The sequence below is a fragment of the Tinamus guttatus genome, unplaced genomic scaffold (genome assembly GCF_059628265.1).
Source record: "Tinamus guttatus ecotype Peru unplaced genomic scaffold, ASM5962826v1 Tinamus_guttatus_pri_ptg000245l, whole genome shotgun sequence".
In the NCBI taxonomy this organism is placed as follows: domain Eukaryota; kingdom Metazoa; phylum Chordata; class Aves; order Tinamiformes; family Tinamidae; genus Tinamus; species Tinamus guttatus.
The window spans coordinates 892,411-909,930 of NW_028288779.1; the positions used below are offsets into that span (position 1 = coordinate 892,411).

Here is a 17,520-nt window from a genome sequence, read left to right on the forward strand (position 1 = left end):
CACAGGAGTTTTACTGAGATTTAGATTATTTCCTGACTATTAAGAACTTCAACATTTTCTCGGTCTGGACTTCTGACAAGATATACAGCATAAAAACTCACATATCTACCTGGGCAGCCAAGCTGAGAGTATCATGTTTCTTTAGGAGAAAACAGCCTTGAATAAGCTTGAAATAGAGGTACTGACACAAAGGAAAAAAAACAGTCTTTAAAAAATCTGAATTTCTAGTGGCCTGAAATACAGATTAAGAGTGGAGTAGAGCGATACATCCAAAATATAATGTATTACAAAGGGTTATTTGTATACTGCAAAGCAAAGTAAATCCTGAATTGTGCTAAGGCGATGTATTTAATACTTTAGGAAGATGATAATGTACTAATGTTTAAAAACAAACATGTCTCCTGTTGAATTAGATCCTTCTAATCCATGGTTTAGTACTGCACATTGTTTCCTAAAAAAAAACACTCAAAGAATTAACCAGCACGATGCTCCCCTGGAAAACATGCATGCACTCCTGTCCTCAGGACACAACTTTGGTATTTATGCAAATCAAAGGAAACAGTTTTTTCTGTGCCAAAACCCCAGAAAATGTTAGTTTTTAATCTAAGGGGGAAGAAGGTTTTGCAAAAAGCCTTTTTTCTGCTGGACAGTCTCACACTTCACTGACAGGTTCTGCCTGTCTGAAACCTGTCTTTTAGCAACTGAACTTCCCCCAGACCCTTCTGGGCATTAACGCAAACCTGCTCATAGAACCCTGCTTGCTATGAGCAGGGACAACAACCTGTTACATTTTAAGGGATAAATCTGCAAACAAGTTGTTTTGCAGTATTGATGTCTGTTCCATCCCCATCCTTCAGATCATCACCACAACTATGGTTTCCCACAGGAGGAGACCAAGCAGCGACCCTTCCTTTCCTGGGGGGCACCAGGAGGAATTCAACACCCCAAAATGCTCTTTTTACTGTGCCAAGGTGTTGGGAGATTCTCTGCTGCAATGCAGCCTTATATTCTTTTCATCTATTTTTGCATTTAAGATGTTTTGAAGCATTTTTAAAAATATTAAACGTAGGTCAAAGATTCATGCAGAGACCTCTGGTTTTGGTTCCCAAATATTGCAGGGTGGCCTAATTATCAGTTGGGCTCAGCACCAATAAATCTCTCCAAGCAGCAGCACAATATCGGGGCACTTAGAGCAGGGGAAAACCAATTCACATAATGTGGGGCCTAACCATGGAAGCAGCAAGTGGGATAAGCCCAGTGGAAATACTGCAGTTGAATAAAACACATGCAATGAACTCTTGAAGCTATGCAATAAACTATGCAAGGAAATGGCCTTGCTTCTGGTAGGTACTGGGCAGTGGGCATGCATGGTTTTCTGCCAGAGCTTCCTAGTCAACAGCTGCTTTTTAAGAAGATTGGTGCTGAGACCAAGGTTAGGACCTTGGACTGCTCTGTGCTTAAAGCATTAAGACAATGGCTTTTATAATAAAGCTAGATTTAGACAGAAAATTGGGAAGTGGAGTTTTTAAATATCCACCTCCCTGGAGGCATCTGTACATACACTGTAAAGAAAAAAATATCTCTGAGATATGCTTTATATTCATCAGATATTTTTTACTCCAAAAAATAATGATTATGAGAGGGAAGATTCCTATCATATTGCAAAATTAGTAAGGTTTATTTTTAATAGTTTATTTTACAATAATGGAACTTCTTGTGCTTAATTCTAGGCAAAAAAGGCACAAAAATAATCAATCTGTACTGCGACATTTGTACTGCACCGAGTGACATTCTGCATTTCCCACTGATCTATTCCAACATGAAACATCCACCCCAATTCATTCTTCTGCAAACTGTCAGACCTTCCTATCCACCTACTGGCAAGGTTATTTTTGGATCATCCTGGAAGCAAATCACAGATATCTCAGTGGGTGTATTGGCCTCTAACAAAATGTCACGGTGGCAGACTTGCACTGCTGATTGGAGAAAAACGTATTGTGCTGAACGGAACAAAAAGCAAATCTTCTAAGAATGATTATTCGAGCATTCTTTGCCGCTCCTCGGCTGAAATGTCTTGTATATTCTATAAAATACCTAACATTTTGACAATTGTGTTCACAACATGAATGCCTTCAACTAACAAAGACGATCTTTATGCCATATTAGTGGGTAGACAAAATAATGAACCGCGGCCGCTCACTGTACTTGGCTGCTCCTAGCACAGGGAAAGAAAGAATTAGCTCTTCCAAGACAGGCAGGGGCTGTAATCAGCAGGCTTCCTTTCTAATCTCTCTTTTTCAGATTATTATAAACTTGACAGACTTTATTCTTTGGGGTTGCTCTTTTTCAATGTCAGCATCTGTCTGAAATGAGTATTTTTAAACTTTTTTGCTTAGGAGAACTTTTTAAACCTACGAGTAAACGCTTGAGTTCTAGTATAATATGGTAATACCTGTGCTTGATTTGAAGAGGCTATTAAAGAAAAAGAAAAGTCTTACATTTTACACCGACAGTATTTGTTTGCTGAAAGATTTCCTCTTAAGTTTATAGAGCAGATAAACCTGAAAAGCTTTGTTACTGAAGCATGAATACCTAGCTCAGCTGTGTGAATAAATAATAGTTTAGAGACTCAAATAATCATGAAAATGTCATGGAAAAAAAATCAAGGCTTCTAAGTCTAAAAGTGAATTAGCTTCTGGTTTAGCAACTCTATTCCCCCACAGCTCAGAAGAAAGATATATAGAGTGTGTTTGTGTAGATAAATTTGCAGGTATAATTAGATGTCTCGTCTCTTGATTTGCACAGGGAAGAGTCTTCCAACAGGCCACTAAAAACACATTTGATGCATGAATTTTAAGAAATAAAATTGCAATAGGGGTGCAGGGAGGATGTGAAATGTCCATCCTTGGCGATATTCAAAATTTGCCTGGACACAGCCCTCACTGACCGAGGTTCTAGCTGGTCCTGCTTGGAGCAGGAGGCTGCAGCAGAGCCCTCTGGAAGGGCCCTCCCACCTACGTGACTCCTGCTATGGCATTAAGCAATTAAATTTGTGCAGTGATGCAAAAGGGCAAGATGACAAATTAAGCTGGTATCTGAGCCCCAACTTTCATGCTTTTTTTTTTCTATTTAGAGGACAAAATACATTTGTTTAATATCAGCTTCTGAAAAGGCCAGGAGCTGGGATAGCAATTCCACCAGGAAATTTTCACAGTGCTCTATCGACCTCGCAGCACCCACGTGAGTCAAAGTAAACATTATTATCCTGAGGAAAATCAGGGTAGTGGGTCAACGGAGGCATGTTAAATGCCAGGCAGCATTAGAGGCAAACGCTCTGAGCTTGCAAGTGCCTCCCTTGTGCCCCCCTCCAGGGCTCAGCACCACCACAAGCCCAGCACCTGAGAGGGTGACCCCGAATTCCCTCCAACGTTAATGGGAAATAAAGACTTCTAAGGCTCACCCACAAAGAAGCCTGGACAAAAGAGCTCGGATAACGGCCATGGCCATGGGGAATCAGGTAAAATACATCCCTAGCCCAAATTCTTGTGTTATTAAGTATTATAGTTTCATACCTTTAAAACAGGGAAGTATTTATTCTGAGTGAAACGAAAAGAAATTGAAGAATTAATTAACTAAATAGAGGTGATTAAAGTAAATAAAGGAAACAATTATCATATCAAAATAAAAGACAAGAAAGATGATTAAATGAGTCTTCAAAAGACCCGTGAGAAACTCATGAAAGACATAATATGCATTTACCTGGTTTTTATTCTTTCATGATTTCATTTTCATTTTTATTCACTACCATCTGATAATTGCAAGAAACAGTTACTTTAACCATGGGCAATTTAAACCATTTTATTTTTTTTTTCAGGGCCAAGAGACAAAAGAACCTATTTATTGCCTGAGGGGATTTTTACTAAAATGAAAGCTTAATCTTTCATGTTTTTTTAAGCAAAGGCTTTTAAAAAATCATTTCTAACAATGCTGTAGGGAGAGACTTCCATGGGTATGCAAAATTGAAATTATAAATTTACAATTATAAAAAAATTAATAGTTTGGGGGATTGCATTGTCTCTGTTCCTTCTCAATGAATACTGTTTCAAGCTTAAGAGAAAATATTTAGTACATGGAGGAGAATGACCGTCCTTAGACTCTCCTGCAGTCAAAGCTATTTAGTAAGCACACAGTATATATGAGAGAAAGATATTAAAGTATCATTTGTTTGGAAATAAGTCACTGTATGAGCCTTGGAGAAGGAGTTTCACACAAATTCAGCAATGACTGTAACTGGTGGCAAATTCTTTTTGTCCCTTTGACCATACTGCAATTGGAGGCCACTAGCAAAACCTGACGCCCTCAAAATGTCAGGTACCATTTTGGCTTGTTCTCACCTCCTGGCCTGTGTTTCTGTATTGCAGATACATCCAAGTTGGTCTGAGCACCATCCCTTCTCAAATAATTTGATATATTCAGAGTCATTAAGTCACAGCTATGCAAAATTAAGCTACAAGATGAATTTAACTGAAGCAATTTTAAACTGAAGCTTTTATGGCACATATCTAAAAAGGAAAACACAAAAGCTCTTGACCAAATACCGACTCCAACCTTAGGAGAGATGTAGATATACATAGGTAAAAACATGGGTATAAATTATCTGATTTGTTTGCCATGGGTAAAGGCATATTAGAAGCACATGTTTAGCCTAGCTCTGTTCAGTGCAATATTTTGGATCAAGCAAATGATTAAAATTAAGCATGTACCATGGCATTCTCCTACATTTGGGCAGTTTTCTGAACTGAGAAATATTAATTTAATGCATTATCTGGAGAGACACAAACATTTCTTCCTGGGCTTAGTGCAGGCTTTGAAATCAGACAAAATAATTTATGCTTATGAAAAACAACAAACTGGAGTGCTCTATTAAAAGAAAACTAGACCAAAAAAACACCCTCAAGGCCTCTATGTATCCACATGTTGAAAGGCAGATTTAAATGTTTTCTGCCAACACATTTCAAGTCTTAATGGAAATACTTTGAGCTAATATGAAAACCTTTATCGAACTAAATTCATTTTTCATAGAGCAGAGAAGAATCATTGAAGACATTATTCAGGTTTACAAAATATTTAATAGGGCGGAGAATGTGGAACCTGATAAGAAAGGTTAAACTGAAGGACATTTTAACATGGATTAGTTTTAGGTTGGTTATGGAACACAAATAGCTAATGAGCCTATTAAACATCGGCTTTCTTTTTGCCACACCTGTCTGATTAGCACTAAAAATGTTTGTGCTTGGCTACTAACTCTCTATAAGACTTTTAAAAGCACTAGTTATTCTAAACATATCATTCAAAATGCTAAGCATCCAAGTTTTCTCGAAAATAATACATGGTTAGTGTGTCAGCCAAAATCATTAATCTGTTTGGGAAAACCTTGCCATCTGCTCTAATACACCAGCACCTGCAGACTGTAGCCATCCCGGAGAAGCATCTGCCCAGCTCCATTGAAGTGTCTCTCATGTGTTTCTCCACACTCAGATATCTGCTAAAACCACGTACTTTCGCAGGGATGCGGGTTAAAAGACAGGAATCCAGCCAGGCTGGATAAGGAGATTGTGGAAGAGGAGATGAGAGCAAAATGTGGACCTTAAGCATGCATCCTAGGGATGCACTAGCAGGGCAAGGCAAGGAGCTCTCCAGAAACACGCTGTGCTCCACGTGCTGCTGTCCCCTTTGCTCCTGGACAGTGGTCAAAGAGCAGGTTCATCTCCATCTGTCCTGAGAAGTCTTATCATGCGGCTCAGGCCATGCTGAGCATCCTTTGGGAGGACACACTACCCAAGAGAGAGCTCAAGTCTAAAGAAAACAGGCACTACAAAGTTATTTTCACCCAATCTGCTTCCAAGAGCTGTTCAGATTGAATATATATTCTTAGGTCAACATGAGACCCACATCATAACCAGGAAAATGCTGCCCAAGTTTAATATTTTGTCAAGCTGCCTTCATATTACCTCTCTCCCAACCACACAATGAAAGTGTGATATGATGGGAAGCACTGGCCAGCTTTAACAGCCCGCACTGTTCTTGCTCCCGGTCCTGTTTTGCACTGAAGACTGTTTTCCTTACTGATGAGCTCAGACCGTCTGCCATGAATTACTTTTTCATGGGGAATAAATACAGACTTAAACAAGATTAAACACAAATGTTCTTTAGTGGTGTCTAAAATAATACGAATGTTTTTTAGAACAGCAATAAACGCACTTCACGATGCAAATAATTACACCCTGCAGCCTTTATCTACAGATAAGCGGCCGGATTCTTGATTCAGCTACATCACTGTAAATCCAGAGTAACAACACTGAATTTCTCAATTTCTCCCTCCGCTGATTCTGAAGATGAAGAACTGTTATTGTGCTCTGGATTTGTCCTGGTCTGAACGGCAAGGGTTTTGCAGACATGGGGCACACACAGCTGAAAGTCTCCACTGCAATAACAGAGTGACCACAGTGTTTGTCCTTATTCCCTCAAAATGCCTCCTCAGTTTAGAGTAACGGATTCGGAATCTGGCTGCATTTTCCTTGTGTGTCTGATACCACTTCCAAAACTGATTTTTAGTTATCCCTGTAAGAAAACTCTACTGAGGCCAATGGTAAGGAAAAGGAAGGGGAAAAAAATAGAGAACTGCACAAAAACCCAGGATGGGTGAAGGCAATATGTGCATGAAAAGCTGCAAATCAGTGATTACTATCTCCAAGATTAAAAAAAAAACAACTCAGTTGATCTTTCGCTAGGATGAGAAGGATTTGCTCATGTTCTGAATCCTCTCTGAAAAGCTAAATTTTGCTCAAGTATGATTCTGTTATGGGGTTCTGCGAGATGGGTTCGTTAGGCTGAAATGAAGCTGGAAAGGTGAATGTGCCCAAGTTGGACTACTTGAAAAAACAGCTTGTTATTTTCTTAAAAATAACAACACAATTGCACTCGGCTGTTAAAAGGGCCTCCAGAATTCATATGAGAACAGTGCTTAGGCACACACGGAATCACAGTTTTGACTGTCTTCCTCCCGTTTGATGCTCCACGCCGTATTTTGAAAGAAGGCGCAGGGCTCTTACCAGGACTTGTGAGGGCTCCCAGAGCACCAGTCGTTGTGGAGAGAGGATTTGCATTGGTGGTAGTAGCTGAGGTTTGGGCGGCGGCTGCTGCGGCTGCTAGAGTTGCCAAATTCTGTAATTGTAAAGCGTTCATGCCTGCGTGGAGAAGCAACAGGGTTAATTAACAGGGTTAACAGGGTTAATGCTGTTCTGCTTCAAAAGTAAACTATTTTCAGTGGATACAGAGCTCTGAAGGTGCCTTCTCAAGAGACTCAATTCTTCTTTTCACTTTCAAAACTTCTATAATCTGGGCACCACCTTTTACAGCCCCCAGGTGGGATCTTTCACCTCGGCAGTGAGAGGCTGTGGTTAAAGCACTGGCCTCCAGCTCAGGAAAATTAAATTTGGTTTGTGCCTCTTCTATAAAGGAACTGCAGAATTACAAGTCATTTAAACTCCGCATGAAGCAGAGGCACAATACTATTTCCTGACACCACAGGGGGTGCAAAGAAGATAACCAACGTTTAAAACACATTCAAGATAGGGCCATATAATTCAGATGACTATTAATTGTTTCTCGTGTCTCCTCTGAATGCCTCTGCTAATCAGACACTGCACGGTAGCCAACGGTTGCAACAACTTCGCTTTTGATAGGTCATTTCTAAAATCACATATGAACTAAGAGCACCAAATCAGTATCAGACCGATCACTCAGCAGCCGTCATTGTACTGGGAGCTTTTAGCCTTGAAGTACTGAATTGTACGTGTTCATTGAAAAGATTTCAAGTTGAACCAGACATAGGATTTGAAAACCCTCATGAAGTTCCTCATCATCACTGATTTCAGGAGACTTTCTTTGAAATTTATTTGCTATTGCCATTTGTTAATGTTGTTGCTTCCAAAACTTACTTTTCGATTCATTCTTTTTTTTCTGAGCGTGTTAGTTTTCCTAACAAGAGACAGTACTTCTTGAAAACCTTGTTTTTCAAACCAGTGGAACTTAATAACAACTTACAGAAAATGAAAAAAGAGGATAAATTCAATGCTGTTAAGCACTGTATGAAATGAAGAAGAGGTATTTTATAGGAGCTGAGAACTACTAAAACAGCGATGATTCAGTGAGTATGTTTTTGCAAATGTCACTGTATTTTTTTGAAATACTCAGGGAACTGAACCACTTTCTGACAATACATAGAACCTGGAGCGTATTTTTTTTTAATTAAGAATCTCCTCTTACTTTGGGGGTAAAACCCTGAAAATACTTGAAACAAAATTTTAGGGATGGAGAAGACTGAACTGGGGTCCTACTCTTTGCAAAAAAAGCAGACAGTGGTCCTCAAAATGAGCCATGGGATCCATTTTCATGCTGGTTTGATATTTGGTCCTCAGGGAACCCTCTTTTATCTTCCTCCTCCACAAGAAGTACAGGTAATTCAGCAGACATCGCTGGTCTTTACTAGGGCTATGGTTCGTGCTGTTCTGCAATGCCATCAGTGGAGGATTTGCTAAAGCCCTGAACTTGCTTGTCACCAGAGCAACGTGGTTTCTATCGGCCAGTGGCCTGCCGTGGATCAGAACGACCAGTGGCAAACACAGAATCACAGAATCACAGGATGGCCGAGGTTGGAAGGGACGTCCAGAGATCACCCAGTCCAACCCCCTGCTCCAGCAGGGACACCCAGAGCACGTGGCACAGGGTGGCATCCAAGCGGGTTTGGAAGATCTCCAGAGAAGGAGACTCCACAGCCTCTCTGGGCAGCCTGTTCCAGGGCTCTGGCACCCTCACAGCAAAGAAGTTCTTCCTCACATGGAGATGGAACTGCCTGTGTCAGCCCACACTTCTCCTGAGGTTTCCACTCCCGACTTTCAAATAGTCCGCACTGAGGAGGCTTAAACAATAGTGAGTAAAAATATACAGAACGGTCCTGGAAAATAGCTTCATCCTCACGCTTCAGGAAAACACTTGGACCTCTCCCCACAACTCAACAAATGGGTTTTGAAGTAATTCACTATTGCTTTTTCTATTGCATTTTATCTGGCCAGGGCTGAACACCCAAGCAAAGCTGCTGCTGCATCTGAGTGGATGCAAAACAAACATCAGCACTGCCTCAAACTACAGTGTTTTCTTAGCAGGACATCTCCTATGGAAGCAGAAGATGAATCCATCAACTTGAGGAATTGCGAAGCCAAAAGACTATCAACAAACACAAGCTCTGCAGAGACAAAGTCCTCTCCCCACCTGGCATGCTTCACTGCAGGCGTGACTAAAAGATACCGGCCACCAACCAGCTGTGCAGATGTCATTGGTGTCAACTATGGAACCATCACAAAAACAGCTCTTTCTGGTAGTCATGTGGAGGAGAAGTACCCCAAGAAGCCCCGGTGACCCGGGCACCAGAGAGCGGAGGTTTATCACCTAATGGGCATCCATGGTTTCATCCATGCCTGCTGGAACATGTCTCAGCTAGGCCCTGCCAGCGCGGTTGCACTTTCCTCAGACATTTTATCATCGCTGCTCTCTCTTTTTTGGCTTTTCCCATCGAGTTGTCAAACGCATCAAAAATCCCACTTGCCAGGACAAACGCGGAGGAGGGAAACCAAATGCTCTCAAGCCCCAGACCCAGAATGTACTTTGCTTCCCAACAGCAATCGTGGTTCCACTGAATTTCAGCCAAGGTGCACGACTGTGGGACTAATCTGCTCTCTCATTCTCTCCTCTTTCACACACTGCCTTCACACATTTCACATCCTACAGCTTTCTTTTTTTTTTTCAAAACAGTCCCAAATCCCGAAACAGAACTGGACCGAAAATGAGGAGATCGTTTTTATTTGAAAGTGCTGCTCACTCAGCAAATGCACCTCTCTGAAGAAATGCAAATTGCTTAACACTGAAGAGCAGCCTCACAGGCAGAGCTGCACATGAAAAATGAAAATCCCCCTGTAGGGAAAAAAACTTCTGGGGAAGAAATAACTCTTGATCTTCATGATGGAGATGATGTTGGGAATTAAAGTGAAATGATTAAAAAAAATAGAATCACAATACAGTTTGATTCCATTTTTAATAACATGTATTTACCAATGTGCTATCAGCTTGGCAAATAGTCAAGATTGCAAGGAAATCCAACTTTCATTTTGTTATTTGGCAGATTAAAAAAACAATTAAATTATGTACAAAACAGATGCACAGTATGCCTTGCTTGAAACTTAAGATTTTTTAAAAAATTATTTATAAGGATAGGGGCATGAAAATTTAATTTAATGTTCACCTTAGGTAATTTTGTGTCTTATTGTTCACAGCAATTACCATAAATCTACATATCAATAAGCAAGAACAGATGTCAGTTGTTACAAGTGCTTGCCAATCAGGCCTGTTAAAAAGTGACAGATGGATGGTTATAGAACATTCTCATAAGGCCTATTAGCACATTCGCAGGAAATTTTTGTAGTGCTGCACAGGCACAGATGAAGTGCTGTGAAAACACGGGGTAAATCTGAGAGCACGAGATTTCCATTTTACAACTTCTTGGGCTGCCTCCGAAGCAAACTTTGGTACTATAAAGAAGTAATTTGCCACGTTTTGGTCCCCACAGCTTTTCTGCTGTGATAACGGTAAATTTGGAATTACTGAGTATTTCTGGAGAAGGCAGTACAATCGCTGAGAGGTTCTTAAACATTCCTTAGGCTTCACCTGATTTTGGGTTTCCAAAACTGTAATAAAATCACATTTAGGAAATAGTTGAGATTCACTTGCGCGTGCATACTGATAAAGGAAGGCAATAATGATGTTTTAGTAACTCTATATGTATCAAAAACAACATGATCAGTGGTGATGATCAGAGCCAAACATTGCATGGATCACAAGCCCTTTCCAACAACTTGACCCCTACAGCTGCCCACGTTTTCTTCAGAAATGTTATCCCTTCCAACTATTAGGATTTATCTTTCTGAATTAAACCCTGACTGCAGCCTAAAAATTGTGGCTTAAGGTAAAACTTATCACGGTAAAACTCTGGGCCAAAAGGCGACCATTTATTAACACTGGTACTGGACATTTGGGAGGTTTAAGTTAAAAAAAAAAGTGGGAAAAGTCTTCATGGATGGTGTTTGCAAGAAGGTGATGTTACTGCCAGCAAAATCCTACATATTACAATGGACAGGAGACCTGAGCACTACCTCCATCAAACCACACATCCTCTGCACCCTTCTTTAGAAAAGCTGCTTATTTGCACAGTACTTTTGAAGTATCCTGACCACTTAGTGTCTGATTTAGCAAAGCCATTAAAACAACTTTTAACTGTAAGTCCTCATTTCATTCTGCCCTGTTGATCATATTATTTAAAAGCATGTGATAAATCCAACTGCAAGTTGTAGCTACTGGTTGACTCACACTGGGATTCGGCACATTTTCGAGTCATACATGTTCTTAACCCTTTCCTGGTAGGGAATGTGCTTTTCGCTCAATTTAGATTTTCTCAGCATGAGATTCCATGAGATTTACCAGCATGAGATTTACCTGATCTTACTTTATCCAGATAAAAGTTACTCGCCTTTGCTCTGGCTGTAGTCAAAGGAGAGAGAGTGGGTGATTCATCCAATCCTAAAACAGGCAGATTAACCCCAGCTCTTGGTAGGATGAAATCACTCCTCCTTCACTGATATTACAAGGAGGCTGGATGCCTAATTTCCAAATGGCAAAGGTCAACGAGATGAATTCCACGCAGAGCTGGGCCAAAGGAGTAAAAAGTCTCTCTTGCTCCTTTTGCTGCTTGCAGAAAGCCCAGCCAGAACTACGGAGCTTGTGCCCGGACTGGGCCCAGCTCCACCTTGTGCCCTTCCACCGTCAGAACAGGCATGTCCCATCTCACCAACTTTCCTCTCCAGGTGCTTCTCCTGCTTCTGGTAGCTGGACTGAGAACGGCCTCAGTTCTTGCAAACTTCGCCTCTCCAAACACCAATTGCAGCCCCTTAATTCATTATCTAAAAAAAGTGCTAATTGTATGGGTCAAATTAAGTAGGACTTTCAATGGAATTAGTGTTACAAAAGCTCAACGCGTTCAGTCCCTGAGGTCAACGCTTTCAAAATTGGTAGTTATCTTTAAGAAACAGCTATCTCCCTTGAGCTAGAAACAGTTTCTTGGTGACCTTTATTTTTAATATGATATCCCTTAAGAGGTCATAGCAGGAGAAAACCTCTTTCAGTACGGGTTCTGTTGGAACGAAGCCACCAAAAAGTCAAAGGATGCAAAGGATCCATGGGCCAATGCAGAAGCATAGAGCTTTTGTGCAGATGGTCCTGGCTTCCAACTGGTCCCTCCAGATCCACCGAGCCAATCCCACAATTAGAGGGAAATATTCAGAAAGCAGAACCTTGCGGAGTTTCTCTCACCCATCTGCTCCTGCAGACTCTGCAGCAGGAGGAAATCTGGCTTGGGTAGCAGCAGAGGGGTGAAACGAATTGAACAGGAGTCAGAACAGGCCAGAAGATCAACCCAACATGCAACCAACCTGCGAGGGAGCTTGGAAAAGACTGGGAAAAAAATACACAGAGACACACTGGAAAAAATATAAAAAGCTCCAGCTGTACAGGGCTTATGGGTCCACAGCAAGAAAAGCCAAAAGCTCTTATGCTCCTCCTGCGCAACCTCAAAGAGCAAAATATACTGCTTATTCACTGCCATGAATTTTGTGTCTCTTATTGGTACTGAATGGTTGTGCATATAGCAAAAGATCATCTGTATGTGCAAATATTTATTCCTGCTAAAACATACAAAGCTATTTAGATGGACAAGAGAAAAATTTCATAGATAATATATTTTTGGACATTGCAACTTCCTACAGCAACCCAACACGAAACAAAATCTCTCTGTTTATTCTTGTCTGTACAGCACTTTCTAGGTTCTTCTTAAACAGACAGGCTGGCCTAAACCACTGCAGCTTTTAGGTTCTGACCTAGGGCCACCCAAATTCAACAGAAACATTCCGAGACACTAATCACCTCTGAACCAAGCCTTATATGCAACTTGTATATATGTGAAGGAGGAATGTTTTTAGCATTTATAATGTAGCTCATATCGTCCTTTTGAATAAGACAATTAAATCACATAATGCAATTCACCCACGTTCCTAGCGTTCCCCAAAGACAAAGCCCAGCCAGGCTGGGGAGACATGTGGGAGAAAACACTGCTTTTAAATTACTATGAGGAGATACCCATGGAGGGAGGAGGCATTCACTAGAAAATACACCCTAAATGGTTGTACGTGCTTGCATGATTTACAGAGACCAATAAAGCAGGGTTGGCAAGGAGAGGGTTAGCTCCTGTAAACCAGCACTGCAGGATTACTACACTAGCAAAGGCAACATTGCCACCCCCCCAACTTTACTAGTACTCTTGACATATTGCACTCTTTTCTTCAGCTTGGCTTCTGAAACAGAAGGATTTCATGGAAATTCTGCTTTGCAATAAAAATGAGGAAACTAGTCAAAGCAGGATGGAACCTTAGGGCTGGAGGACCTACATGGCAAACTACTACTTTTAGTCTTTCAGATTTTAAAATCTCACAGATTTTAGTCAAGCCATTTTCCCTCTGCGTTTGGACATTACACACAGAGCAAAAGCGGTATCAAACATCTCATAGTGGGCTCCTCCAGCAAGAGCAGCATTCGCTGCTGGAGCTGATCTTCTGCGGGTTCAACGTCTGGACATTCGGGACTTCTTGAGGAAGAAATACTTACAGGTGTGAAGGCTCCTAATTTTGACCAAGGGGGTGGCGATATTACCAACACCAATTTAGACAACCATGACTTGGGGGGAGTGTAAGTGCACAAGAGCTTTGTAGAATTAGAGACCTGGCACCAAAGACTTGAAAGATCCAAGTTTTACCCTTTGAACACGCTGCACATGTTTGAATGAATTCTTATATGCAAGAGCTACCCAAGTACGCTAATTCTCTTGTTGCTCATGCTGAGGAATCCTCAGCTCTGCTGGTTAAGCTCAACACAAAAACAGCTGCAAATTTCTGGCTGCAAATATGTTTTTTTTTAGCTCAAAGAAGCTGCAAGTTGCAGTGATGGAGCTTATACAGCATCTTGTTCAATTGCGTCTCATATTATTCCTCATCCCAAAATCTTACATCGATATGTAAGCCAACTATAATATGAAACTATAGTAAAGTAATTTTTATAAAATGAATGTATACTGCTTAAGTTAAAAAAATTAGGGCCTTTATGCTACTTTCTGGACTGCAAAGATAAGCATTCAAGGATGGCTTCAGCAGGTAATGTGAGATCTTGCTGCAGACATATGGGTATTTTCTATTCCTTTCATAAAACATGAATTTTTATTACTGGATGCACAGCATAACAGAGTCCTGCAGAGAGAAGACTGGGATAATTTATGATTTCTAAGGTGAGGACATGAACTCTCAGTCTTAACGAAGACATAGCGCAAAAGTCTTTTGCAGCTTCATGTAGAGCTGCAGCTTAGAGAGAAGCTTAATATCACTAACGTGACCTCGGACATCAAGGCCAAAGGGGTACATGTTCTGGGGAAAGGAAGGAGTAACTTGGAGCACCTGCCATTGGGAAACGCGTAAACATGAACATAAGATAAAAAATGTATGTTCCAGGAGATGCACACAGTCCATTGCAGACTATCCAACATATGGCCATATTAACAGTCTAATTTTTAGTTAAAGAGTTTAATTAAAGTCCTTCAAGTAGAAAAGACGCATCATTATGACTGCTTAAGATTATTTTCTTTTAGTCTCAAGACCCTATCACATACTGGCTTGAGAGCCTATCCTAAAAACACTTGACAAAGATCCTTAATTTCAATGCTGTTCTTTGAGACAAAGCTGAATCTACACCAACAGTGAGAAACTGGAAACAGAAAACTTCTAAGGTGCCAGTAACACAATGGAGATCACATTATTTTTCCTGAGTGCCTCAATTCTTTCATTTTGTAGCCCTAACCAAATATGAAAACATTAAACACAATCTTTGAGCTCAAAGCCACTGCCAGGACTGCCAAGTGTAAAACGGTTACTGAACAGCTCTGTTCTGTTTATCATATTAAGATACACTTTTTTGATGAAAAAAAATGCTAGATTGCAAGTGTAACATAATAGAACCAGCAAGCACTGCCAGCAGGTCTCAGGAAGAGAGAATAATTCAGAGATATTGTCATCTGTAGGCCAATTTATATTGTCAGACAGCAGGTTCACATTAGTCTCTGATGTCACTGCAATAATGGCATAATATAACGATTGAGAAAAGAATACCTGTGGGGTATAGCTCTACTGCAGGGTATAGCTATACTTGTTAAAATATGGCAAAATCCTTTCAAAGCAGAGGCAGAAAGAAGCAAAAGGCTAGGATTAAAAGCAGGCAAAAACGCCATTCATAAAGACTTCTGAATATTTTAGCTCTTGTTTTGTGATGATGAAGCAAGTACAATGCTGTATTTCATTGATGCAGTGGGTTCATGATTAAAATAAACTAATGTGGCAATTTGGGGGTTTTGTGCTGCCTTTTTCTTTATTTTTTTTTCTTCCTGTAACAAGAAAAAAAGGCTTTTTAACAGTTTCTCGCGGCAGGCATAATGTGCATCTGCGCTCTGATTTACTGCACATGCTGCCTTCTCCAGCATCATGTTAAGTTAGGGTATCAGCATGGTAGGTCACACAGTGGGAGCGACCTTTTGCTAATCACTACACATCAGTTACTACTGGCACACAGCTCATTACTAAGAAACCTTCCAACTAGCCAGCTTTCAAATACGCTTGCACTTTGATTTTCCCTCCCTGTTCTTTCTTGCTTGCTTGCTTGCTTTTTTTTTAGCTTTCCCCCAGACCAAAGCTTATACTTTTACATAAAACCCTCTGTTGTGTAATTTTCTTAGCTAGGGTTCTAAAGTCAAAAATGCACCCAGTTAATTTTCTGTGATTATAAAAGGAGCCTGGAAACTCATACCAAAGGTAGGCCTGTAATCTTGGGTTTCAATAAAAAGGTCAGAACATTTTTATTCACCACCTATTATTAAAATGTTTAAGGGCTGCCATTAATTTGATTTTTTTTTCAGGATGCAGAAATATCGCTGGAAATTAGAGCGTAATCCTGCTGGTGCTTTCCCAACACTTTTCAGAGGCCAGGATACAGCTGTGGGGACTAAGAGCTCCCCTGCAATTTGCAGTCGGGTACTTTGGAGAAATGGCAGGTGACTAATGCAAGACAAACTGTTTGCACAACCTGGGGGCCCCCAGTTTAATTTCAGTTTCCGAAGAGGGGAAAAGTGTTTCTATTGACACAGAAACATGAGCTGTTCCCTGCCAATACATCTGCTGTGTTCAATGCACTGCTCCTCCCGCCCCCGACCGGGTGATTATTAGCGGTGTAGAATTCAATAGCGGAAGAATAAAAAATGTAGCTGGAGCAGAACGAAATTATTTTTGACTTACCGGCCATTTGTTGAATGCCGCTGAAGGCACCCAAGTTACTGGAGGAAGTTGCTTGCTGCAGAAGCTGCAAATGAACAACAATAACACAGCGATTTATGTGCTGTTAAGGTAACAAATGAAGGTAAAACTAAAATGAGCTATCATTCTACATTTGTGGCATTTATGCTTTCCTTTACATTTATATAGTCTCTTGTTTCTGCCTGTTGTTGGAATGAAAATCCCTAGAGTCGGTGTTGTAAATCCATATTAATGTCTAATCTCTATTAAGAAACACAGAGACACAAGGGAAACTCAATAACATTGCTGCTTTAAAACAATTAATCAATTTATTCCTTTTAACAACCAGGTGTTAAATCTATTTAAACCAACATAGCGTGACTAATTACAACCCTCTGTAGTCTAGTAGTTACCATAACTCATCTCTGTCAATCACAGTCCATTTGCTCCTACCCCGTTGAATTCTGTTTTTTCTTTCTTATATTTGTGAATCAAGCACACAGATATTCATTAGACTGGTAGTACTAGCTAACAATTTAGCCTACCTCAGTATTAATTAGCCGACCTCAATATCAATATATATTTTTAATTGCTAGGTAAATTAAGGTTTATCATATTAGATCACTACACTGATGCTTTGCCTGCATACAGATTATGTATTTGGGCATGCACGGTGCATTTATGGACACATATATTTGTCTATCACAGAGCCCTCAGGTAAGCCCTAAATGATTGAAAAGCTGCTAAAAGTGACCGTGTGACTTCACGGCCACCAAAGGCCGGGCCTCGCTCACAGAGGGGCTGCAGGGGACCCTGGGCAATGCAGGAGCTGTGATATATGTGACACGTATTTAGCACTGGCAGCATCTTGCTTTAGGAAGAAAGCTGTACAGCACTTGAGAAAGGTGTAAATGAGTATTTCCAAACCAAACTGTATAAAATTAGAGGATTAAATGACAGCACTGCTCCCATCTTA

The 17,520-nt window shown here is 40.5% G+C and overlaps 1 protein-coding gene across 12 annotated transcripts in view; it reads right to left on the reverse strand.

The window, feature by feature from the left end:
- Window positions 1-17,520, reverse strand: part of CELF2 (CUGBP Elav-like family member 2) — a 311,231-nt gene that overhangs the window by 26,736 nt on the left and 266,975 nt on the right. For all 12 annotated transcript variants that reach the window (XM_088526296.1, XM_088526301.1, XM_088526298.1 and 9 more), the window contains 2 exons: window positions 16,548-16,611; window positions 7,113-7,247 (listed from right to left, as the gene is read on the reverse strand). In XM_088526296.1, coding sequence (XP_088382422.1) covers window positions 7,113-7,247; window positions 16,548-16,611 — 199 coding nt within the window. The remainder of the gene's footprint in view (window positions 1-7,112; window positions 7,248-16,547; window positions 16,612-17,520) is intronic.